Genomic DNA, 25,646 nt, shown 5'->3' with positions numbered 1-25,646 from the left:
CTAATTTATTTTTATGCCTGTTTAATCTCTGCTTATTGACCTATGTAAAAATGTAAATTACACCATTTATGACTGACATCACCCTTCAGCTGTCCCTAGACCTGCTAAGTACTGCTCTTAACCTTCTAATACAAACAACTATGCATGAATACTCAAAACCAGGGTCCTCCTCTAGGCCTTATCTGTGTTCAGCAATTGCTGAAGAGAAACCACCAACATAGATTCCGAGTATTGCCAGCAGCAGATGATGGGACAAAGCGAGCTACCTGGACAGCATGGTCTCGTTATGAGCAGCACAAGCCTCAGCTCACTGGGATGACCTAAGTCCTAGCTTGCTTTTGCTCTGTCCAGTGCCAGTGCAGCAAGAGCAGCAAACACAGCTTAGCTCTGACAAGATCTTCAAGGTCAGCACTGACTGCAGATGTGGGCAACGGCCACCTGATGCTGAGCTGGCATTACTTGGGAACGCAGACAAGGCCGTATCGTCAGATCTTTAATTGCAGCCACAAAGGCAGTAAGGATGCGGACAGACGCACTTTCCGTACAGCTGTGTTGTTGCCTGCCAGCTACTCATACCAGCCGCAGCTGCTCTTATTAGAGCTCCCTACCCCACAGCAGCTAAAGTTAGCAAAGACCAAGCGACTCAGCGCATTTGAGTTACTCTGGTCCTCCTTGAAAAATAAGTTAGAAAGATGTTATACTCATGCTTCCAGTCAAGAGAAGTGATCGAGGGTTTGGGTTAGGAGCCTATTCCAGCAGCACAGCTGGATCTGCAAAAGAACATCTATCCGGAGATCAGTATCAAAAGACTTTTTTGCCCGGATCCAGACAAACTGGGCCCACAGCCACTTAACCACCATTTCTTCCAGGTGCCTTTGGAGCCTCTGGCTGGAGAGGACAAAGTACGGCTGTCCTTCCACCCTGGTCTGGGCACACTGGTTTAGGATTAACATGGGAAACAGCTGCAGCCCCTTGTGAGACCACTGGGTCAGCCAGCAGCCAACCAACCCTCCTGTTAATAAATCAGTTAATTGCACAGCAAAAGGCATCTCCGTTCTGTGCAAAATTACAGGGTTAGAAGTGGTTAGCTACTTAAGGAATCTAATTAACACAACTTCCTTAACCGCCTTCCGATATTTATTATTACATTGTGAGATAGTTTGGTTCTTTGCTTTTCCCTGATAAATGTTTGCCATGTTTATTAAGGAGATATTTAGACACACTTAAGGTAACTTTGAAAAGACACTGTTTCCTAAGTCTTGTAGCATTTTAAAGGCTTTGACCTTCGTCATGTTCTTGGGAGAGTTGCAACTTAGCTACTCTCATGGGATTTTACAGCCTAATGAAAGGGCAGCCGGAAGAGGCCAGCTGATGTTTTATTAAAATTGTTCTGTTTACTGATAACAACATACAAAAAAAGAAATAGAACGCTAACATGAATCCTTCCCAAACCTTTACTTCCAGATGCCTGCTCAAAAATACATTCATTCTGTGCCCATTTCCAGTGTCTCAGGAATGCTCGCCTGTGGATTCACTGATGTCTAATAAGGGATGATGTCTCTCATAATGCACTAGTTTCTTTAGGTAAACAAGCCCAAAACACCATTTTACAGACACAATACTAAGATAATCAGCATCTAAAGGTACAGTCCAGCTACAAAACACTAGTAAAATACACATCTTACAATCCTACAGGCTTATGTTTTTTTTTAATGTAACACTGACAAATCATTAAGCCAGAAGAAAAATTGCATACCTTTTCACAAGATATTTTTTGCATGCTTTAACATAAATATTATACAACCATACAATAATTCTTTTTAATTTACGTTAAGGTTTTGATAGAAGCCAGATATTACCCATAGCAGATAATTTTTACTGCTTCATTATTTCTGTCCTTTTCAAAGTTAAACTGAATAAAATTCTTAATGAGCAGGATATAGAAACAGTTTATGTAATTTAGCTCTTTCTGGATTACTATCATGCCATAGTCTTAGACAACTACCATTCTGTCATTGCTAACAAATGATCCTCTCAATATGCAATAATAAAGGGACACTTAAAGAATTTTAGAAATATAAAACTACTAACAAGAATTATACAGCACGGATGTTATGCAATTACTACAGTTCTGGACATTAAAAAGAAAATCAAGCAGATACAAAATAAAAATTTAGAGCTTTACCTACTGTTTTTTCTGTTCTCAGAAGATTTGTAAGAAAAAAAAAATACAAAGGTTTCATGCTTTAGGGTCCCTATGAAGAAAGCTAACAATAAGCAAAGCACACTGATTATCCAGTTCAGGGAATGTTTGTTCAACCTACTAAATTGTCTTTGATATTAACAACGTACGAGGAAAACCACATGAACATGGCAAAGCCAAAGAATCCTCAGTGAGATATTTTAACTGCAAATAAGCAGAGTCATCACGTGCTTTGATGAGTGCTGTGGGCACCTTTCCAGCACAAATGTGCTACCATTTCCTTCAAAAAGCAATCATAGCTCTTAAAATTATGGTTGCATATCACCTAAAGCTGTATGGGCTTGGGGTTCTTTTTTAGTACTCATTTAGAGGATAACTTACCCCAAATAAAAGCTGTTTTCTATAACCCAATAACAAGTTAAAACTCGGCCAGCATTTGTCATGTCTTACAAAGACAGCCACATATTTGATATTACAGAGATACTGTTTCATAAACCACACAGAAAAGAAGGGTTAAATTACATTCTCAGATTGATGCCACCAGCACTTCTGTAAATAACAGAGTTAACTTCTCATAAGTACATCTACAACAACACAGAAAACATGTATTTAAAAGCATTTTGATTCAGTAAATGTTTCAAAGCATCAAATTTGCATCCAAAATTATGTTCTACACTGTTACAACTCCCAGAGATTAAAAGTGGAAATCTAAAGGAAAGTAATAAATTCTCATTGCTCTATAATCATCATTATTTTAAATCCAGTATTTTGTATCACCACACAATTCTCATTTTTTGAAATACTGTGGTAGAAACACACACTTTTAAATACCTTGTATTGACCTTTAGGTTGCAATCTTGAAGGAAGAAAAAAAAAAGCACATTACCAGAATACCTCAATTCTGTTATACCAACTGTCCGTAACATACCATGCTGAAGGAATATGGAAATAAATTTGTTATGTGTTGTTACAGGTTCACCCCATCTTATGTAATTTACTTTAAAATATTTCATTTGCATCATACATTAGCAAATGTGTATGAGCATATTCGGGGTAAGGAACACTGTAGGACAAGTTAGTAGTAAAATACATCGCATATTGACCATTTGAAAAAAAAACCTTAAGTTTTATATTCTACTACAACTTTTTATAGCAACTTTTGCACATAACTTGGCAGTTTTAAGGATAAAACTATGGGATTAGAAGTACTATGCAGTGAATTCAGAACATGCCTGTCAAAACACTGCAAAGGCTTGCTCAGCTCATGGAAAGCAGGTTGGACACTCCAAAAATCACAGGGAGATTTGTCCCTGTGATGCAGCAGCAGACCCCCTGCCTTATGCAGTAAGAGGGAGTTAGACTAAGCTGTCTCCATCCTACCTGACATACATCAGCCCAGTACAATAACCACATGGAGCCCACCCAGCAATAACTGAGCAACTGCAGGATCATGGTGTTGGTCTTCCTCATGATGGGGGTTAAAAACCTGCTATCAGTGAGAGAAGAGGCTGCTAACACAAGCTGCAGCGTTTAGGATAAAACTAATCAAGGGCACTTTCTGCAGAAAATCCTTACAGAAGGTTTAATAAGCTTGAAACCAACATTTTAAGTTACAACTACGCTGCCATTTACAAAAAAACCCAAACCAAACCAAAAATCAGCACAAAGATCATGGACAAGTAACTCCTTTTCACACAGATTTCAAATAGAAATCCACAGTGTCCAAACATATCCCACAGGAGCATTACATTTTGCAGCATATAGCTTGAGATTGTATCAGCATTTAATATTAAGATACCTAATAAAGGAAGATCTGCCAAGACTGAGTAGTTTGGATTTCCCCAGTGTTATTCACAGTTAGTAAAACACTTCAAAACATGCATAAACCATGTATTTGTAATGGTGTAACAGTTTAGAAATGAGCAATGTTCTGCAAAATTATAAATATTTAATTTGGGCAGGTTTAGAGCAAGAAGCTGCCTCCAGCTGCAAAGCAATACCAGCAATTGAATAGAAACAATAGATGAGTGGACTAAACAGCAGGTTTGAAATACCTGAGCTCCTACAGAGCAGTTTATTTTCAGCAATCATCACTTCTCTTCTCAATGTTGTCAAGTTTTCCCATTTACTCACAACCATTTTGAACACAAACGTGCTTTGACTTATATGGTACAGCAACAAAATGCACGACTATCTCTAAAATACAGGGGAATAACAAAACGTGAAGCTTTCTGACTCCCTGCTCACTCACTCCACAGGTGAGCGGGTACCATGGCTAATATGCAACACCTGAATCTTTCCAGGCCTAACAAATGGAAAAATATCCTAGGAAATTATTTCTGGGATCAAAGTCACTATAAGTGTCATGAGCATCTTGTTGGAAAGACATTCTGGTACGACAGTGATTGGCAAATCCAATCCCCTCTCAAGGAGTCTCTTGCAGTGTTTAGGAGCAACAGAAAATAATGTCAAAGAAATGGTATCTGAAGAAAGGCCATGTCGATACATATCCAGGTACAGCAGTCATTTTTCTGAGGTCTGTAGAGTATTAGCAAGGAATCTGGATAAGATAACTTAGAAGAACAAGTCTAATCTCATTATACAGTGGCTTCTGCTGAACAACTAGCACAGACTCTAACAGAGACAGCAGCAGCTATACTCACAGATCCTGATCCACTCCTTTAACGCAACTATGATCCTTCCACGAAAGTATTATGTCAAACTTTATCATGAAAACTGTAATTTAACCAGGGAAAAAAATCATCCTGTTCTTGATGAGCACTCACTTTAAGCCTGTCTTAGAGTAGATAAACCTAACTTACCGTGGCTAATGATAGGGAGAGCACTTGATGGGGATCCCTCTTATTGGAATCCCAGTGATTGTTATAATTCCAGAAAACGTTCCTCAACTAGACAGGCTGAGCCCACCCTCATGAAAACAGCACATCACAAGATGCGTTACCTCCCTGTTGTATGTTACCAGCAACTGCCGGGGAACCATGTGGGGTTTTGCTTTCCATGATGGCTATCAGAGCTTTGTAGAAGGCCAGTTACCACTCAAAAATGACCTGCCCCTGCAGAAAAGCAAAGAATCACTCCCTATCCAGAGAACACCTACTTTAAAAAGACACAAAACTTTCAGCACAGAAATTCTGGCTGTGACCAGCTGGCGTAAAAGAAAGGAAAGTAGCTGCCAACTACAGATGTTCTTCTGCCAAAGTGTCTCAGAGTCCTCCATGGATGAGAAGCATTTTTCATGCCACATTTACCTACGCCATAGTACAAGGTCACAAAATCTGGAGTTTTCAAGAAAATGAGTTGTCACCACAATCTGAATCTCTGACTGTTATGCATTATCTGAATGCATTACCTGAATGATGCACATCATGGTTTTATGTGCAACCACCGAAATGAATCATGGTGGAGTCTTCACCATAAGTCTACTTCCAGTTTTGGTTTTACCATGTACTGGCGACAAATCACCCTCCTTCCTGAATCCAGAGCAGCAAGCTGTCTCTGTGACTTACCAAGTCGTCTTTCTCTTTACCATGACTGAAGCAGCGTCCTTCCTCAGGTTACAGCCAGATCTCCCTTTCACCTTGCTGAGACTGGCAAGAACATAAATAAGCAAGAACTGCCTCTGGAAATACTGGACTTCCAATTCCACCAAAATTTGACTTGTACCTTCTCCAACTAACTATCATTGCCCTTCAATCAGGATCATCCCACCAAACAACAGCCAGAACAGCAGCTCTCTGGCTACGTCCACACTATCACCTAAACTACTACAGATCAGTCTCCATTCCCAACAAAATTAAATGTTCAGGTCATAAATTCCTTACCTGCTTTTCAGAAAAGTTACTTTTCTTTGTCAAAGATTGAAAACTGTATTTTACTTAGAAACTTGGCTCAAATGCCAGGTAGCGATGGTCAAAAAAATCAAACTAGACAAAACTCCTGAAATTTCAAGCTTTTACCTTTATGCAAAGTAGATACACTGTTTATTCTTTCTTGGTATTCTTCAGGCTACCTTCATGGTAGCTCAATCTTTTTCCGTTAAAGACTAAAAAATTTCAAATAAAACAATGCCTAAGATAAAAACCTTAGAGGAAAACCAGCAATATTTAAAATTTGGTTTTACTGTCATAAAAACACATTTATTAGTATTACTGTACTATATATTTCTGATATGTAACTTCAGCTTTTCCCCTACTTCTCTTTGATGGATTCCTTGTACACAGAACTCCTCATCTTATCTAGACTTCCTTATAGCTATCTGCTTACATAGATATGTCAAGAACAATTTCATTTCTAATCCTTCTTATAAAAAAATTTTTTTCAGAAAAGAAACCTGTTTTTTTAAAATTATGTTGACATCATATATAAGTATACAAGTGGTCAGCCTGAAAATAAAGGCAATAACTTGAAGACCAGTATCTCCAAACTCTGTAGAAAGCGGACATCTAAACAGAAGACCCTATCTAGAAGAGTGATAGATACTTACTACAGAGTGATCCTGTATCCTATGAAGGCCGTGGCTTCGAGTTTCATGAACAGCAGATTTACAAGTTTACAGTTTTACAGTTTTGCAGGTTTTGTACCACCACGGGATACCAAATTAAGCCAAAAGTCTGACTTTCTCATTGCTCTTCTCCAACCAAACATTAATGCCCCACACCAGTTCCTGCCCCAGTATTACGACAGAACAACCAGAGGCACTGTAACATCTACCCATGTCCGTGCCCCAACCTTGGCTCTGTGGTTCAAACCCGTCAGAAAGAGCAAAAACTGAACAATGAGTTAAACTGAGAATGCAAAGCCTGAGACCTGCTCCAAGTCCTTTGCAATGGTTTGGTGGAACAGAGCACATGCAAGCCAGGAGCATTTCCTCTACAGTGTCAGAAAAGTGGAAAAATCACAGCATCATGCATTCCATTAATTCTCATTCTCCAGCATGTACAAAGTATTTCTAAGAACTGCTCTCACACACGTGAACAGACCAAAGTTTCTAAAAGAATACAGACATTGGAAAAAATGGTAAATAAAAGACAGTTGAAGGCAAAAGTAACAGTACTGCAATAATACTCCACAATGTAACCACAGCATATTTTAGGGTAAACATGTAAAGGGAAAGAACATCTTGCAACCACATTCAGCTTTGGCATTTCTCCATTTGTGAGTTTCTACTTCCACACCAGTAATGTGCATCTTCAGATTTCATTTTAATTTTCTCCTTCATAATTTTATTAGAAAAATTCCAGACACATCAGAAATAAATACGAGAGGAATGCCACACACATACCCCAATGGGGGATTAAGAATGTTTAAAAGGCCAGTTAAAAAATGGAGATCATCTACTTTGTGATTACAAAACAATTGACTTGCTCTACTTCCTCCATCACTCTGCACTGTGCTTCCCGAGAACCTGCAATAAATGAAACAGCAAAGAGGAAGCAGGAACGCTGCATTACATGAGCCCACAGGAGCTTCAGGACTGGGGTCACATCGTGCAACACACCAATGAAACCTCTCTCCCATGGGCTGTACCTGAAAAGCCAAAGAGGAGGTAGCATGCTGCAGCTAATGAAAATCCCAGACTGAATCTGGGCACAGCAAAAAAAGAATTTGCATCTTAAAATAGTGCATCAGTTGTCTCTCCTCCAGTTCAGCCAGACAGTTCACACTATGAGGCACTGGATTCCAACCGCTTCGTGGAGTAAAGAATGCTAAATCAGAAGGAAAATAACAGGAGGAGATACTAAGAAGAAGGATAAATGTTGTCTCCTAGTTTTATGTCCTCTTGCCTGGTAGCATCTCACCCCATTTTCTGGTGGAGCCCTGTAGAGATCTGATCTGGGATTACATCTCCCGAGACGGAAAACAATGGGAAAAAACACAGGGCTCAGCACCGGTGTACGTGTTCAGTATTTTTTGTGGTTGGAAATGATACCTAGTTACCCTTCACTCTCTCTCTCTTCATTAATATAACTTACAAATCCCTCAAAGCTGTAAGAGTCCTGCTAGCAATGCCTGTAAAACTTGCATGATTACTTACTGGTTCCTGCTCAGAGTATGACAAGGATTAGATTGGCGAAGTTCACTACGATGAACTGAGCTCACAAGCTGGATCCAGGGCCCAGGAGCTCTGTGGTGTTTCAGTGGCACAAAGAACATTCAAACCAGCAACATCTCATTTGGTGTGGAAGCATCACATACACCACAGCTTCGCATTTTCCAACGCCAGAGGTATGCAAAACTTCTCTGAGGACTATTCTAATTTACATATAGGGAGAAATCAACTCCCATCAAGGATCAGACACGAGCAAATGTAGTTTTCCACGCCACCTTGACTAAGTCAAGCAAGGTTGGGATGACTTTGAGCATTCTCCTTCACTCAAGCAAAATCATCCTCCAGCAACACTGATCATAAAGCTTGGCTGTCTGACAGACATCCCTCTAGCAGGCACAGCCAGAACTCTCTTCCACCAAGCCAGCACCCTGCCGTGTATTGGCTACGTGACATTTCCCCTCACTTTCCAGACGCACTGTTACTGTGCTGTGCACTTTACTTGCAACATCACTGGCCTGCTGAGGGTGTTCACTTCTAGAGGACAATTCCCCGATTCCAGGGAAAGTCCTTCCTTCTGCCTGGAAAAAAGACCAACAACAATAAACAAATGGAGCTTAGGATGGCTAACTCTTATAAAAGAAAGACACAGTATTGGCAGGAATAAAGCACCCGAAGAAACATTCCTTCTTCACTTCAAGTGAGGTTAGCAATATCTTGTTATTAGTATACAACGTTACTATAAAGAGGGTTTGGCTGATCCTGTGTATCCGGAAGGCAGTCATAGCCCTTCTGCCTTTCTTCCTTCTTGAGTTTGAATCGTTGCAGTTTGGAGGGCTTTGACATTTCTCCTTAAGGCCACTTTCATAAATTACCTCTGTTTTTATCAAATCTGTGTATAATTAGTGCAGTTGGCTCTGAGTGAAGAATATAAGAACATTTGGAGATCACTGCTGTGCAGTGCAAGTGCGACGGGCTTGCATATTATTGCAAACCTTGCTAATAATATTTATTAATACTTCAACCATTAATTATTCCGTATCATATCCTGAGGGACAGCACCTTGTTAGTTTCAGAGATGGTCTGGAAAGGAAGAATCATTTTTAGTTTTAGCTAGGTAAAGATCAGATACCTACCTTTAGCACTTTGAAGACAGACAATTTTGTGATGAATGCTCGTAACTCTTGCTAAAAATCTAACTACATTTTTAGCTAACAAACTGTTTGACAAATAAAACAATTCCAACAGAGCAAAAATAAAATTATACTCTACTTCGCCAAAATTTGGAATCTTATTAAAACCGAGCATTTCAGTTGGGTCAATGATGTATCTAACTTTAGGTGCCTACATTCATGTGATCTTGGTATTGTTTCCAAGTTCTCCATTGCTTGCTCCCATTACTCCCCAACCACCAAAAAAGCATCCCTTTTTTTTGAAAAGGAAATCTTGACGAACAGAGATCTTAAGCCTTTAGAAGTGTTCTGCATCTTTTCATATGTCCTCACTGTTTAGTTTAGACTAACATACCTTTATCAGTGTGTCTGTACAAAAAGAAAGCACAAAGTGAAATAGCCTTCTAAAAAGATTGCTTTTTTGTTCAAAATATCTACTCTATTTTGTTGGGTTGAAGTAAATGGTGGTGCTAGAAAAATACTGAAGTCATACAGTTCAGATCCCAATTCTTCAAAAGATATATTTTAAGAGATACAGCTTCTTTAAAATGAGAGGAAGTATCATTCCTCATTCTTTTAAAAGCTGTGTACAGGGATGGATTTTCACAACGATGAACAGCCTAATCAGGATGAAGAATCTTCAACTGAAAGCTCACAGAGGGACCCCTCTATCCCTTCTCCGTTTTTTCATTTCCACTTCTCTCTTGAAAGGGGTGTCTCACCAGAGAACCTGAAGAGTGAAAGATTTTAAAGTATAGGACTGAAATCCATCAAACCCAGTATTGTGGTCCAAACCCAACCAGCTGTCAAACCCAGAGATACGAATGTATGCTCACTTTTGCCTAATAAAATTTGAATCAAACACTTTGCATCTGATTCTCCATGTGAGCTTTTATGCAAACTTCTAAAGTGCAAGGAATCCTGGGGTGGAAGAGCTATTCTGAGAGCTTTCACATAGTTCATGTAATTAGGGAAACCACTTCCTTTGATTGTAAGTGTTCAAAACAGCTGAATTTCTTCTTTCAAAGGAACTCTGTGATTTGGGTCATCTCTTTAACTTGCTCTTTCATGTTTCTCAAGATGAGAGGTGAGACTGTAGAGCACATTATTTAGAAAAAAAAAAGATTCCACTTTTTGTTTTAGGGATTGAACTTGGACTATTCAAAAGGTTGTCATTTGGAAATCTATCTTTCTTTCCCTCCCTCTGTTTCCTTCCTTTTCTGGTAAGCTCTTCAGTGGCTCCAGTGAACATAGTCCAAAATGCCAATTTAAACCTAAGGGAAAACTGAAATACAGTACATAAAGGAAAAGGGACTCTCATTTTCCTTTGTACAGTTGCAGCTGAATATGTAATTATAAAGAAGCTCTAGCTGCAGGATCTCGGTCCCCATGTCACGTTTACTTTTTTAATGGTTCTAAACACTGACCAAGCAAAAAGGCAGAAATACAGATTTTAAAAGACAAACAAAGCAGCTGCCCTAGTCTTTGAAATGGGACTGTGGGCTTTTTCTTTCCTAAAAAGGGAACTCAGGTCACAGTTTCAAGGCTAGAAACATGTCACCGGAGCTAACACCCTATGCCAGTGCTGTTACAGAATCAAGTGTCACTTGCCCTGAATTTCTTGAGCCAGGTACCCCGTTAGTGCTGAACTCCACATTTGTCTTGGTAACAGCCAAATCAGGCAAGGAATCTCTCCCTGCTCACAGTATAGCACAGAAACACAGTAATGAAAAGGCAGGAGGCTTTGTACTGCAGATTTCAAATGTATTAAGTAACAGCAGTATGCTTGTTTACCCTGGGAGGACTAAGCTTTATTGCTAATCAGCAAAAAATCGCAGGACTCTTTCCAGAATTTCAGCACTAACAGGGAAGCAGCTTGCAATGGGAACAGAGTAAACCACTTGGGACACAGTTCCAGAAACCACACTATTGCCAACTTCTGCATGGGATGGATGAGAGATTGGCTTGGAGAGAGGACTTCACGATATAGACTTTGGTACAAATACATAAATCAAAAAAACCCAAAAGTTAAGAGCAGAATTCCAAAATCTGTGGTCCTAACGAGTGGTCTTCTTGATCTTGTATTTGCCTTTAGGCCCTCAAACACGCTTATGGCGGGGGGTACTAGCAAAGCAACATCCAAAGGGAAGAGCAATTCAACAGCTCAGAATTTTATCCATCTGTTGCTACACACTTAGATCACACACAGCACCCCAAGCACACACAGACACACTGCAAAGAGGTCAAAGTGAAAGACCTTTTCCTTGGTTTAAGAGATTAAGAGTACACGGTTCACCAAAAAGGAAAACCACTAATCACTACTTATAGGCCATCATCTTTGATACGATTGCCTCAAACACACCGAACATTACTGAAGTGAAGGTTATTGTATGATTAGACAAAAAGTGATTTCTGTGCTTTTCCCCTCTCTAACTGCACACAGGCACACACTACGTCTTCTCTGTTCTGTGACTCTTCCAAGGAAGAGAAGAAGATACCCTCCTGGAAAATGCCACTCACTCACTCAAGGGTGCAGCAACTAGATTATTCTAACACGTTTCCAGAACAACAGCCTACTCACCTCTCCTATTCTGCCTCTGCCAGATGAAAATCTGTAGAGAGCCTCAGCTTTCACTGAAAAGCCAACACCTGCCCAGCCTGCATGCCTGCCTTTGTTTTTTCCCACCTTCCAAAGATGAACTTCGTACAAAGCAACTGCATGTTGTCTTTTTGTGTCTACCAACATCTTCCTTGCTTCTCCTACAGCAGCTCAAGAGTTTTTACAAACCACGCTTATTTTTGATGCAGCTGCTGGCAGCTCATGTGCCCAATACACAAACCCCGTGGCTATTTGGTCAGGTGTGTATCATGACATGATTTTTTTTCTCTCCCTTGCTTGCAACATTTAGCCATAAGGAACCTCAACTTCCAGAAATTTTGGAGTAAAATAAATGAGCAATGAGAGAAGTAGAAGACGCATGGCACTGTCCCCTGTCAGTGACATACAGGGGCCAGGCACAACTTCGCTGAGGAGTTGTGGCCATAGCGGGGCCCTTCCTACGTGCAAGAGGCTGCCCTGCTCTCCAGGCACCAGGGAGCCGAGCTGCAGAGGGGACCGAGGAGGCAGAAAAATGGTCGCTTGTGCTCAAGTCACACAGCTCCCCAGTGGCGATGGCTTTCTTAAATAGAAATTATGCAGAATGCAGGGTCACTAAACATTAATCTAATACGCAAACATGTATTTGCAAACAGGATTCTTCCCCAGCAGCTGAGCTGCAACAGAAGAAACACATTTAAAAAGACAAGCAGGTCAGTTTGCAGGCAGCTGGCTCAGAAGAGCAGCTCGGTATTCACCTTCGTTGGCCTCATCTCACCAGTGTGTTGGCACAATTAATTGATTATGAGAGAAAGAGTTAACGCTGTTAAGCTGTTCTCTGGGCTCCTCTGCAGCCTCCAGCTAACATAAACAGGTCTGGATGTTTGCTTGTGACTGTTTAAATTGTTCTCTTAAAAAGGAAACTTTCTCTACCAGCACCTTAAATAAGTGGCAATAGGTAAGTGTGAAATAACTCTTACAGTCTTAGTTGCATCATTTACAATTAAGAAGATGGATTTTGATGCTTCCCTTAAAGTTAGAAGATATACTTTCTTTAACTTTGTTTTCAATAGAATCTTGTGCTACAGGCCCTTATACAACTTATTTGCAGTCAATTAAAAATTAAGGACAAAAAAAAAGGGGAGGTAAAGGAGAGCATGTCTAGTCCAATTGAGTTTTTTACTGTCCTCTTAAGAGGACAAAACCAGCTGTTCAAAATTGCATTGCTACAATGTGTGTGGTCGGTAGTTTGGGGTCCCCAACCAAAAATTGTGGCCCCTGTGCTCAGCTTTGAATACACCTAAGAGAGAAAAATGGCCCCCAGGAGACTGATGGTCGCAGATTCGGATCACATCAACTCGAACACAGATATCTGACTCCATTTGAACCATCACACACATGAGCAACAAGCCAGAAACTGTGTTAGATTAAAACACTACTTCCATGCACCTCAACAGCAACTTTGGTATTATCAGAGACAATAATCTGTCATACCATATACTGCAGCAAGTGTAAATTATTTAATTAGAGTCCGCAGGGACTGCAACATCAACAGATTTCAATGTGGGTCACAGAAATTTAAATTGTCAGCTGTCCCTCAAAGCACTTGAGACTTAAACATGCAATCTCTTAACATACTCTAGTTACTACTAGATGGCACCTGCCATCAGATTTTGTACTGTAATTTTGTTTTAAGAAAACTATGTAGTTAGGTAAATGTAGAGAAAAGACTAACTTGAACAAACCCTCAATTGCTTGAGCCTGCAACAGCCTAAACCACCACCTTGAGAGAAAAGGATCTCTTCTGTGTCCATGAGATTTCTACAGCGAAGCTTCAGGACAGCTTAAACATCCAAAAATACCATTTTGCAGTTGATCACTTCAACAGAAGCTCAGGGTCAGAGAATGTCGTGGGAGGGGAACCAAAAGGGCTGCCATTTGATGTCAAGTGTTGCTGGCATGCAGAAATAAGCAACACAACCCCTCCTGCAAATTATAAATAATAACTGAGCCCATGCAAAAAGAAAACAAAAAAGGGAGAAACATATCTAAAGCAAAATAAAAACAAACAAACAAACAAAAAACTAGGAAAAATATCCTTCATTGCAGCTAAGTATCTGCTGGCAACTTGAGCAATCCACTGTCAAAAAAAATTTGCAGCAGATTGACAGAATAATTTTTAAGACAATATATGATGGAATTAAACTAATTATGAACCTAGAGATTATTTAATAATATCATAACAGGCTTCATGTTGCAGATAGCAAAGAGGATAAGAAAGTGCTTTCTAAATAATCAACAAAGACAGATTTTCTCCCTATTCTAAACAGCATTTACCCATAATTTGTAGGAAACTAGCATAAAATCTTGTTTACCTGCAGATGTTGCACCTTCTGAAAAAAAAAAAAATTAAACATAATTGAGGTAAAAGGGTCCAAACCTCACACAGCTATTCCGAACCCAGGGATCAGGTGCACGGTGAGTTCCTGTGCCTCAACCAAGCTGTGTATGTATTCTTGATTAGCAGCACACACACACAATGCAATTTTGATTCACACTAACAAAGTTGAGGGAAATTCAAGACAGTCAAGTGAAAGGAAGCAGCAGACAAATCTGGTGCATCTTAGCTTATTACCTGTTTATCAAGTTTGTTTACGTAGTAACTGTTCAAAGCTGCCCACCAGCCAACAGAAGGGCATGTGCACTTAACCCTTTAAAATTTCAGTACAAAATCTGGTGGTTTAGCTGATAAAGAAAGGATAGGGTAACTTCTTAACTACAGCTACAGCAAGATTCCCAGCACTTGTGAAACTGCTTTTCATTTATTGCAAGCTAAGTTGACAACACTGACAGTCACTATGTCTCATCTGACCAAAAAGAACTTTTGAAGCCACAGATGGCCAGTCTGGGCCCTGACATGCCAGTTTCACTGAAGCTGATGTCTAAATCAAATTAAGCCAAAATTGTCTTGATTTAAAAGACTTAAGAGTCTATACAAAAAGAAAGAATCTCAAATTCAGTGGGTCAAAAAACCTCAGTAAGCCACACAACTCCTACTACAAATACTCATTATTTACATCAAGCAACTCTGAAAGACATTACTAATCCAATGAAAAACTTGTGTATTCAAATATTTTTATGCCAAGTAAAAAAATTCACTACAATAAAATGTGGCAAACTACAGACAAATGCATTTCTGTGCCTGGATTGCTATGTTTCTGAGATCGTTCTGGGGAGCAGAGACACAGAGGAATAAAGTTTCTTCAGAGAACAGACAAAATGAAACTAAAGCCTGTTCTTTCCAAGAAGAATTGTATTCTGGCAACGCTACACCATCTATACCAGTGGGGTTTTGGTATCATTTTGGTTGCAACACGTATGCCACTTGACACTTACAATACAGTCTTACCCAAAGCACCCACCAAGAAAATCTAATGCAGTGACTTTCTTGACACCTGAAAACATGACATTCATTTACAAATAAAGTCCTCCAGAAAACATCCCTTGCAGGAAAGCCAAGAGTAGGGCAAACTCAAAAGCAGTCACAGATTTATTGCAGAAGTCTGTCCTATCCAAAACAATTTATTCTGCAAGATACAGAATATGCAATAGCCAGAGCACCTGAACGCATTTTTACAACTTCCACAGACTAGAAAGGGTACCAAGTATCCTCTTGATACCTTTTGAGAATACCCTAGTTAGCACCAAGAGGAGCACTCTAGGCCAAAATATAAAAAAAAAAAAAAACATAAAACCCTGCAAAATAACCATTCTGTAAAACAGAAACAAAAACATGTTAAGACACCTCTCTGGTCTAATAAATACAGTTTTATTTCCTTTTAGCTATTAACAAGATATAGCAGTATTTCTTTAAATGAGTATGGGCCTGGAAGGGTTCCCATGAGATCACTTACTCTAGGCATATACAACCTTTCTGGTCTTTTGTGAACTCTGTAATTTTCCAATATAGGTACAGATACCTCTGGAAAGTTCATATATTTGACTCCTACATCTTATGTACCCTTTACGTAGCACACACTCTAAGCCCTCTCTCACCATTCATTAGCAACAGCACCTGCACCAAAGGACCACAGCCTGGAAACACAGGGTTTGTCACCCCCACTCCAAGCTGGAACCAGGTAAATCCAGACATTTCCTGGCAGATGTTACCTCGAATCACTCTCAATACTTGCTGACTCAGACATGAGAGGGGTAAGGGAGTAGGAGCTCCTAGAAAGAGTTAATAAAATAGTAAAAAAGCATCAAAACTGCCCTTCATTACAGCCAGGTCCCAGTGTGGAGAGTCATTCAAGGCTGGCACCCAAGCACCCATACCAGCTATAAACCGCAAGCAAAAAGAACATCTACTATTTTTAGTCCTGTCAGGGCTAAGTATCAATTTCAGTTTGGTTTGATTTGCTCTATTTTACTCTGTTGTTTTTCTCTTGTTACTCTTGAAAGTCATTCCCAGTCCTTACTCTCATGACCCATATTAAAATTACTACATGCCCTCTTTTAGGACTACAAACATGAGTGAGGCAAGTCTAGTGACATGCATGTGGTTATATTTAACTCATCCTCTGCGGAAGGTACAAGCCCAATCCGTGTTTTCTAGATAGTCTCTTCCAAAAGTGGATCATAAAATCAAAAAATGAATAAGCTGTGTTACATTCCATATGAGAAGTTTTATGAAACATTAAAAGATCCCCTAAAGCTTACTGCACATGTATGACATACAAGAAAACCTGACAATATAAAATTAATTTCCATGGTAGTCAAAATTCCAGGAATACAGCATCAAAACCAGTAAAAACATATTTTTCTAAATCTCATAAAACTCATATGCATTGCACAAACATGACTGAACAAAGCATGCACAGTTAATGCTACTCAGTTTAACATCTTTTATCCACAAGTTAGTTCTGTTACTTCTGGTGAACTATTTCCTGATAAGATTACAGTTACTTTTTACTGGGTTTTTTTCTGCCACTCTCCTGCAGTTTGCACAGACCACTGCCAGCATTTTGAAGGAATCCAGGACCAGCTGTACTGCATGAAACCAAATGAACTTGTACCTAAGTACCATGGCTCTAACAGCTGAAGCAAGCAAATCAGATGTAATATTGCTGTCCATCAACAGCATGGAGATCGTTAATGAATCATGGAGTACTTCCAAAGAGCAGTGACATTAAAATTAAATTCAAATTTCAGGTAAAATTCCAGCAGTAATAAAGCTCCCGGTGAAGAACCACACTCCAGATCAGATGCCAGCTGCCAAAAAACAGCCACCAAAGGCACAGCCTTCAAAAGCAGTGACAAATAACAGGTGAACCTAGAGATGTACAGATGATCGAAGGAGGAGAGTGCTATTCAGTGAAAACCTAACGTAGCAAGGCATGAAACAACAGGTTGTAACATTTCGCTCCAGCAGTTATCTGCTCAAGATAATGGAGTCAGAAGAACTGCTAGCAATTTGCAGAATAAGGCCTTTGGGCCCTATCTCTCCCATCCATTTCAGTGGAAGCCAAATTATGGGCTTATCCAATAATTCATATAAATCGTTCACAAAAATACCAAATAACGTCCTGAGTAGTGGGTGTGTGATTTTCTTCAATGAGTGCACATAATTATCACTTAGGGCAAAAGGAGCAAGGGCATATCCTACTACAGGAGGCATTTCTACTCCCCCCACATGCACCATAAATATCACACTGATAGTTTGATTTTCCATAAAACAATTCACAAGGAACTCCTGTTCCTTGCTTAAAACTTAAAATTGCTAAAGTGCTTGGACTAGACAGCAAAATGGCAGTTCAATTTTGTTTTGGCTGTTATTTAATCACTCGGGACACATTCCTATGGTTTACTTAATCAGCAGAAGTCTGTCTTGTCCAGAGTTTCAGATCTGATACTCTAATCAAGGCCTTGCAGCATATTTATTTTTCTCAGTACATCTATTTAGCTGTATTTACCTGTATTTTATTCACATAAACTCACACTTCTTCCCACGCAATCACATTTTACTGCCTGTCTATAAAAAGTTAATGCCTTGCAGAGGTCTTCCCATTTCTCAAATTTTAACAAGTTTTGAAGAAATCATCTGAGCAACACCCTTCCAAAGATTTATAAGGTTTTCTGAGCACATATTTTAGTATGATATGCTGCTACAAACTGGAACAAAAATGTCTTTGTTTCACATGTTAACTTGTTAGCCATTTGGCTAATATAAAGCCTTCAAGATCTTTGCTGATTTTGATTTGCTTGTTTAACAAAATGAAACACAGATACAACATATTTGCAGAATGATACCACAGCTCTATTGACTTGGCTTGTGCCCTTGGACTTGGCTAGCACAAAATTCCTCTGAGCAAGCTTTTCCCAATTCTCCTCTGTTTTCCTTTTAATCAGTTGTTATGGATTATTGGCAGCAGTTAACAGAAATACAAGACAATCAGTCCTGGAGTTAAAAGGACACTTCCTTTCAAATAAATCAGAAAGGGTAATAATTAGTTTTCCAGACTAAATGCAAACCATCCAAATATCTACTAAACACAGATACATACAGTTACGCAATTTGTTTTTCTATTGCTATCAGAAAGGCCATTGACTCACCATGACTTTCAACACAGTTCAGTCACAGACATTCATTATTGTCATCACTACAGATAAACATACTACAGATAAACATACTATATGTGTATGCCATTAGGGTCAGAAGAGACCTTTAGGCCACTGAGGTTGGCCTCTGGTACATCATAGGCCACTATACTTCATCAAGCTGCTCTTCTGTTGAGCTCAACAACTTGAAAAAAACAATTGTCCAAAAAAGACGTCTCAGTTGAAGACATGAAGAGATGGAAAGGATTCTCCATCTTCGCTCCTTCCGTTTATACTCTGTTCCAAGCATTACTCATCCTTACTCCTTATAATTTGTGCTTTATTTCCCATTCTAATTTGCCTGGCTTCAGATCCCAACCATTAGTTCTTGTAATAACTTTTTGCACTAGATTGAACAAGCCCAGCATTTTCTCCATATGAAAATGCAATTTTTGTAAACAAGCTTTGATTTTTTAATCCTCTTGGGTTTTTGACAGACAAGTCCTGGCAAAACTTGCTAGACTTATTTAAGGCATCACCACTTGCCTCTCTGCTGCCTCCCCAGGAAACTGTCAACAGAAGGTGCCCACACCTGGAACTCTCATCAATTCATCCTGATGGATGATGTCCATCACCTCCTTCTGACACACGCTCCCCCACAGCCCCCCTGCTTTCCACTCTTTGAGTATGTTTTGCAGTCCCCCTGCTCCTCCAGTTCATTTACATTCTTTTAAACACAACAGAACCAGGTCTGCACCTACTGCCTAACACCCATTTCCCCAGTGCCACATAGCAAGATAAAGCACAGCAGGTTCTTACAAATTACTTGATCCTCATTTGGATATGATGCAAGGGCATTAACCGAATCTGCCTAACAAGACACGATCTCTCAATGAGTTGCAAGTCTTCATTAATCCCTAAATAAACCCTTAAATTATACTAAATTCTTTCCAGCATATGGTTTCCTTTTCCTGGTGTGCAACCTGTGTTCCTCATTACTACAAGATGAATGTTGTATTTGACTGTTTAAAAAAAAAAATAAAAAATTGTTGAATGGTCCAACTGATTCAAGCAATACGTATGACTGTCTTACTTTCTCCATCATTTCCCATTCCACTAAGATTTATGCCATCACAAGATGCAGTAATATTAGTTTTAAAATTTTCCTTCAAAAATGCTTGAAGTACCAAGCAACAGGTCTAGCACAGGCTGCTGTGTAATTCCACCAGAAACACATCTATTCAATAAAGATACTTCATTGACCACTACTGAGATCTGCCAGGCAGCAATTTTTAGGGAGCGCATTACTGATACGGTATAGCACCAATTTTACTTGTCTTTGTGTATCTTTTGATAGTAACAAATAGTAAAAGGGAACAGTGCAAACTGACATTGGACAGAAGGTGTACATCTCCCACCATCCTGGAAAAATCATGAGATAATTCCACACTATTTTAGACAGCAACTTCCTTAATCATGATCAAACATCACTAAGCATGATGTAAGCACACTAAGACTGCTGCTGCAGCAGTGGATGAACTTTGGTGTCTGATTATTTACTAAGCATATTATCCCTAGCGCTGCTCTGCTGTCCTCCAGCTTATAATTGTCTTCCTAAAACACTCTGAGGATGTTGTATACATGTTAGATACAGTCATGCTGAAACAGCAGTCCAGTAACTGTGCTGTTCATCACTACAGTGGCGTGTCCTCACTTCTGCATCAGCGGTGGTGACCAGCCCGCAGACTGGAGCACTGTGAGGACCACACAGACTGTGCCTCTGCTGAGAATGTACAAAGCTGAGTGTTAAGAGGATTTTTAGGTAAACCTAAAAACCTTTGGGGGAAAAAAAAACCCCACAAAACACAAAAAACTTAAACCAACCTTAGTTGGTAAAGGTGCAGTCAGTTAATACTGCCTTTTCCTACAGGACTGCCACAGACCTGTCCGCTTTTCCAGGTGCACAGGACGTCACGAGGGAAGGTGACTGGTAGAGCGGTTACACTTAAACCTCGCTGCAAGATGAGACCAAGACGAAGTGCAGCTATGACTAACTCAGAGCTAGTGGAACCCCAGATCAAAACCTGCAGCAGGCAGGGAAGAGACAATGCCAAGCAACACACATTAAGCCTATAGTGAACACACAGATGCGAACCACAGCACTTAGGAGACCAGACGTAAAGAGGAGAAAACGGAAGGCAGCAAAGACAGTGAACACTACTTCTTCCTATCTAGCAACGTGCCCAGCAGTATCAAAGGGAAATTGCTAGGTGCAGCTATCTCTCCTCCTCCTCAGGGCCAGGACAGAGAGGAGCTGCTAAACAAGAAAAGTGAGGGAGGACAGTAAAGAAACAGTAAAACAATAATTCTTTAAATCATAGACACCCTTGGCTGGGGCCCTCACAGTATGTCTCTATTGTAACATCATCCAGTTATGGGGTTTTGTAATTAGACAAACAAAAAGCCCAAGGTACTTTGCTTCAATTATCAAGAGGATGGAAGACACTAGAAAAGAATTTCTGTCCTTGTTTCCAGAGCAGACAAAGTGAGTTAGAAGTAAACTTTTACCTCTTTTTCTATTTTGAGCAGCTTCTTTACAGCCACCTCCTTGTCCTGAGAAATCCATCGGGCTCGGTAGACGCTCCCGAAACTCCCTCCACCGCAGTTCTCAAAAAACTGCAAGTCATCAAATCTAATTTGCACAAATGAAGCACTGGTAGACGACATCTCATAATGACAAAATATACCACAGCAAAACCTGTGAAGAGAAAAGTTTTCATTAACATATATGCTCCATGGATTTATGGACTTTCTTACCCATGCTCAGTCACCCCAAAACCAGAACCAGTCGCTATAAACATGCTACAGCAAAATCCATGGGGCACAGGAGGAAAAGAGCCTGGGAACTCACACTCCAACAGGTTATGCAAATGTTTGCATAATTTGCATGAGCTATTAGGGGCAGCTGGGAGACAGCAATGACTAAAAATATTCCTCTGAACAACACTGACGTTTCCCAAACACCTTGGAAGCGGCTCTGCAAAAGGCAGGCGCGTTGCTGCCTTCCCCAACGCGAGCGACGCGCGCCGACGGACGGGAAGCACGCTCTCCGCTCCGAGCTTGCCTAGGAGCTCAGGCATGCCAGGCACGCCGACTCTCCCACCGCGACGGCCGCGCACAAGGCGTGTGCGCGGCCCCAGCCGGGCAGGCAGCCTTCCGGCAGGCGGGCAGCGGTGCCTCAGCACGCACCATCTGCGCTGCCGGCACTCGGGGCGAGGTAGGAGCACTTCGCGCACGGATGTGGAAAACCTGGCCATAGCAAACGTCTCTTCTCGAGTGACTCAGTCCTGTTCGCATGTTATAACAAAGCACAAGTACACGGTAATTCATCTGGGTTACAGTATGTGAAATCCTGCAGCCTGTGCCAAGGTTGGTGTCGGCAGTTTGAAGAGATGATCCCATGTCTGCTGCCAGGGGAACAGAACGTCCTTCGTGGAGATTTCACAGCGATAAAGCTTATGCCTGTAGCGAATTTCAAGAAACGCTATCACCTAAGTGCATGAACAATGACTAATTTTAGGTTTCTTTTTTTAATGGTGTAAGATCAGGAAGCCTCAGGTCCTTAGTGGGACCTAGCAGGACACGGCATCTTCCAGAACCATCTGGAAGCCTGCTGCAGATGCACTAGTTCAGACAAAGTAGTTTTAATTACCAGCAAAAGTTACTATACTTTCAATTAATGAAAGTAAATTTATCAGCATAAAATGAGAGAGACAGATTTGAATAAAACAAGCCAAAAAAAAAGACACAGAGGTTTTGGGTTGCTTGTGAAAATTACACTTCCAATTATAGCAGTCTAACTATAGTTACAAAACATACTGTGTGTTCTGTGAGCCTCCAACCCATACAGGTTTTTAAGATGGAATCCACACATTATGTGTTGTCCAGGGCTGGGAAATGTACCTGTAATACACCTAGCACTACCGACTGCCAAAATCCCTTCATCCCAGTCCCTTCTGTAAGAAACACAAAGACACAATTTCACCCTCCAGCTCTCCTAATTGTGCAGCTAATCTGAATAAAATTTTGAGATATCATTTTGACCACTACTTGGTTGCAGCTATTCTCCAAATGACAGATGAAGATGCCAACATTTTTTCTACATATTGCATAAGATAACATACAGCCTTTTCTGAAACTGCTTGCTTCGTTTTACATCTCTTCACCACCCGCAAGGATAAAGACAAGCGCTGACCCGACCGCGACAACTTTACTATGTTTACAGAAGACACCATGTTTAGGAGGGAGCAGGCTTCAAGCACACCTTTCGCTGACAGCCAGCCTGCAAAGCTCTCGGTGAAGGAACACAAACGCTCTTTCCTAAGCTCTGCAAGTCGGAGCAGGGGCTACCCGTGGGACATGAAATAAAGTCCATTCATCCAGTATCCTGCTGGCTCCTTCTCCGATACAAGTGCCTGAACTCTTCTGCTGACCTTTTGTTCTTGTTTTAACCTTGTCACTGCTGCTGTTAGATTTCCTCCCATCTCAGAGTCATCTTTTGCGCTGCCCTCCATGCATTTTCTTTAGAGAAAGCTCAAGGGAAAGGAAATTTGTTACTCCTGCAAATCAGGAGGGTAGCACAGCCAGTTTTAACTTTTTGCTTCTTTGCAAGTGCTGCTTAATTAGCAGGTCTTCAGAAACAAAAGCTCATTTGCCTCATTTACTCCAGCAGTTGCTCCAAGTTAACGCTGTGTACACAGTGTCTCAAGCATATGTGACACTTCATAGACAAATAAAACAGGTCAGCTTCCCAACCCAGAGACCTCACAATTTAAGGCCACAGCCCTGCACACATTTATGCACATGGATAATTATGCTCCAGTGAATAATCTCCTTACTGTCAACAGAATTATTCAGAAGAGTAATGTTACTCATAGGCAAAAGCATATGCACCAACTGGACCATAAATTTAAAAGGAAAGTGTGAACAGCTGATAACAGATGGTTGCATTTGGGATGGCAGAAGGAACAGAAAACCAAGCGAAAAGAAAAATACATCACAGGAAACAAATACTTCTGGCCTTCGCTATCTGAATTCAATAGTTCTGAAGAGCTGTCAAATTATTTTAAATTATCGTTCACCCAAAAGAACCAAATCATCCGTATAAACAAGTCAATGATTTGACTTCTGAAAGTTACGCTAACATACAACAAGATGTTATTCCAAGATTGCGCAGAAAACAGACCTCAAGGCGGTACAACATGCACACCAGACACTTGATAAATGTGAGTACTTTTCTGATGTGTCCTCCTTGCTGCTTAAAACTTTACCTAAATAATCATAATGCAGTTACCCACACACAAGCATTTGCAGAAGCTACTGTTCACTCTTTTAACACTTCCCCAATTTCAAATTTATCTACAGCACTCAAGCAGCTGCGGATGCTATAGGTGCCAGCGTACAATAAACTAATACAATTTAAAGAATGATTCATTGGTTTGTATCAGGTTCTTCCAGATGCTTTTTTCTAGAGAAAGCAGAGATTTACATGGGACACTCTTTGTTTAGAGATGTTATTAATGACAGCTTAAGTTAGGTATAGTCTTCTCTTTCTAGATGAAAGGTCAGATCTGTTTATATACTACTCTATGTTTTTGGAGTTAATCCTCAATTAGATCAATCCCTTTGTTATGTTTGGCAAAACAACTGCTTAGAGTAACAACTGCATGTGACAAATACACACACGGTTACTAACTTGTCCTCCTGTTTTAAAAGATACTTAACAATCTGAACTTACACCATTGGTTAAGGGTGGGGGGGAATCAGATATTTCAACAGGGTCTCCAGGCTTGGGGCCGGAGGCATTAGGGCAATTCCCCCGCGCACAGGCATGCAGAGTAATGAAGGTTTGGCATCAGCACCATCCTTCCCCCAAATACAGTTCTGAGTGTTTAACCACTATCGTCATACAGCAGTGGGGAACACTAAATCGACTTTGTTGCTTGTTCTTGATGAAATGAAAACGTGACAGTTCAGAAACAGTGAATGACAGGTATTTGAAGAAATAGTTCAATTGCTGGTTATTTCAATTATTCCTGTGGGATCTTGGGCAGGGGGTAGAGCTTTCTCCTTCTGTTTTATTTCTAATGGTTAACATGAACTTGTAATCATGCAAGAACATCACCATCTTTGCCTGTGTTTTTTTTCCTCATAACAACTTATCTGAGCATGCTGTTAGAAGCTGTTTCATTTCACACCAAAAAGACAGATCTGAGCTGCATTTGGCAGTATTTTAACGTGTCTCATTATTATTTAACATTATTTAACATTACTATTTAACATGTCAGGACTCTATTAAGCAGAGTCACTTTGCAGCAAGCTATTAAGGCACAACAAGTTCAGTTCAGTACAGCAATAAGTGCTCCGTGTAGGAAATCTGCCACCATCACTGGCTTGCTGTGATTACAGCATTTTGGGGGAGTAACCAGTGCGGGGATCCCTCCCCAGGACCCTGCTGGGGTCCCACATCTGCTGCTCCTCCCAGACTCCCCCAACGTGAGAGAACCCCCAAGCATCCAGGCAGACAGGTTGCAAACCGACCCCGCTGCAGGCTGCCCTGCTTTGCATCCAAGCACAGCAACACTGGAAGAACCTGACACGTTCACTTCTACCCCTTAGCTCCCCCAAAACAGCCTGTGCCATAGGGGAAGAGCCGCCAGGCCCAACTCTCTGCTTTATTCCATGTACAAGCTTGAGGACCCTACCATTTGTCATTCAGCTACTGCTCCCAGAGTATAGAGAGCTTCCGCTGAGGGACTTGCAAGTTAGAGACAGGAGGCAAGAAATAACTTAGCACAAATTGCACAGTAACTGCAACTCATATTTTGCTTAGTGCGTGGCTGCAGAACTGAAAATTGCACCCCTCATCTTGCACGTGCACCTGACGCTGCTTAAATATTCAATGACTTCAGGAAAAACCCTTGTAATTTATTAAATGGAACGACCACGCAA

General features: G+C 40.5%; 1 protein-coding gene across 1 annotated transcript in view; it reads right to left on the bottom strand.

Moving 5' to 3' along the window:
* MAP3K20 (mitogen-activated protein kinase kinase kinase 20) overlaps positions 1 to 21,362 on the bottom strand; it is a gene marked incomplete at its 5' end in the record, with an annotated part of 58,015 nt that extends 36,653 nt beyond the window's left edge. The window contains one exon of the mRNA XM_082001511.1: positions 21,204 to 21,362. Coding sequence (XP_081857637.1) covers positions 21,204 to 21,362 — 159 coding nt within the window. The remainder of the gene's footprint in view (positions 1 to 21,203) is intronic.
* Between the last annotated feature and the right edge of the window lie 4,284 nt (positions 21,363 to 25,646).

This window comes from Phaethon aethereus (genome assembly GCF_964289735.1).
Source record: "Phaethon aethereus genome assembly, chromosome: 6".
In the NCBI taxonomy this organism is placed as follows: Eukaryota; Metazoa; Chordata; class Aves; order Phaethontiformes; family Phaethontidae; genus Phaethon; species Phaethon aethereus.
This window is presented reverse-complemented; position numbering and strand designations above follow the sequence as displayed.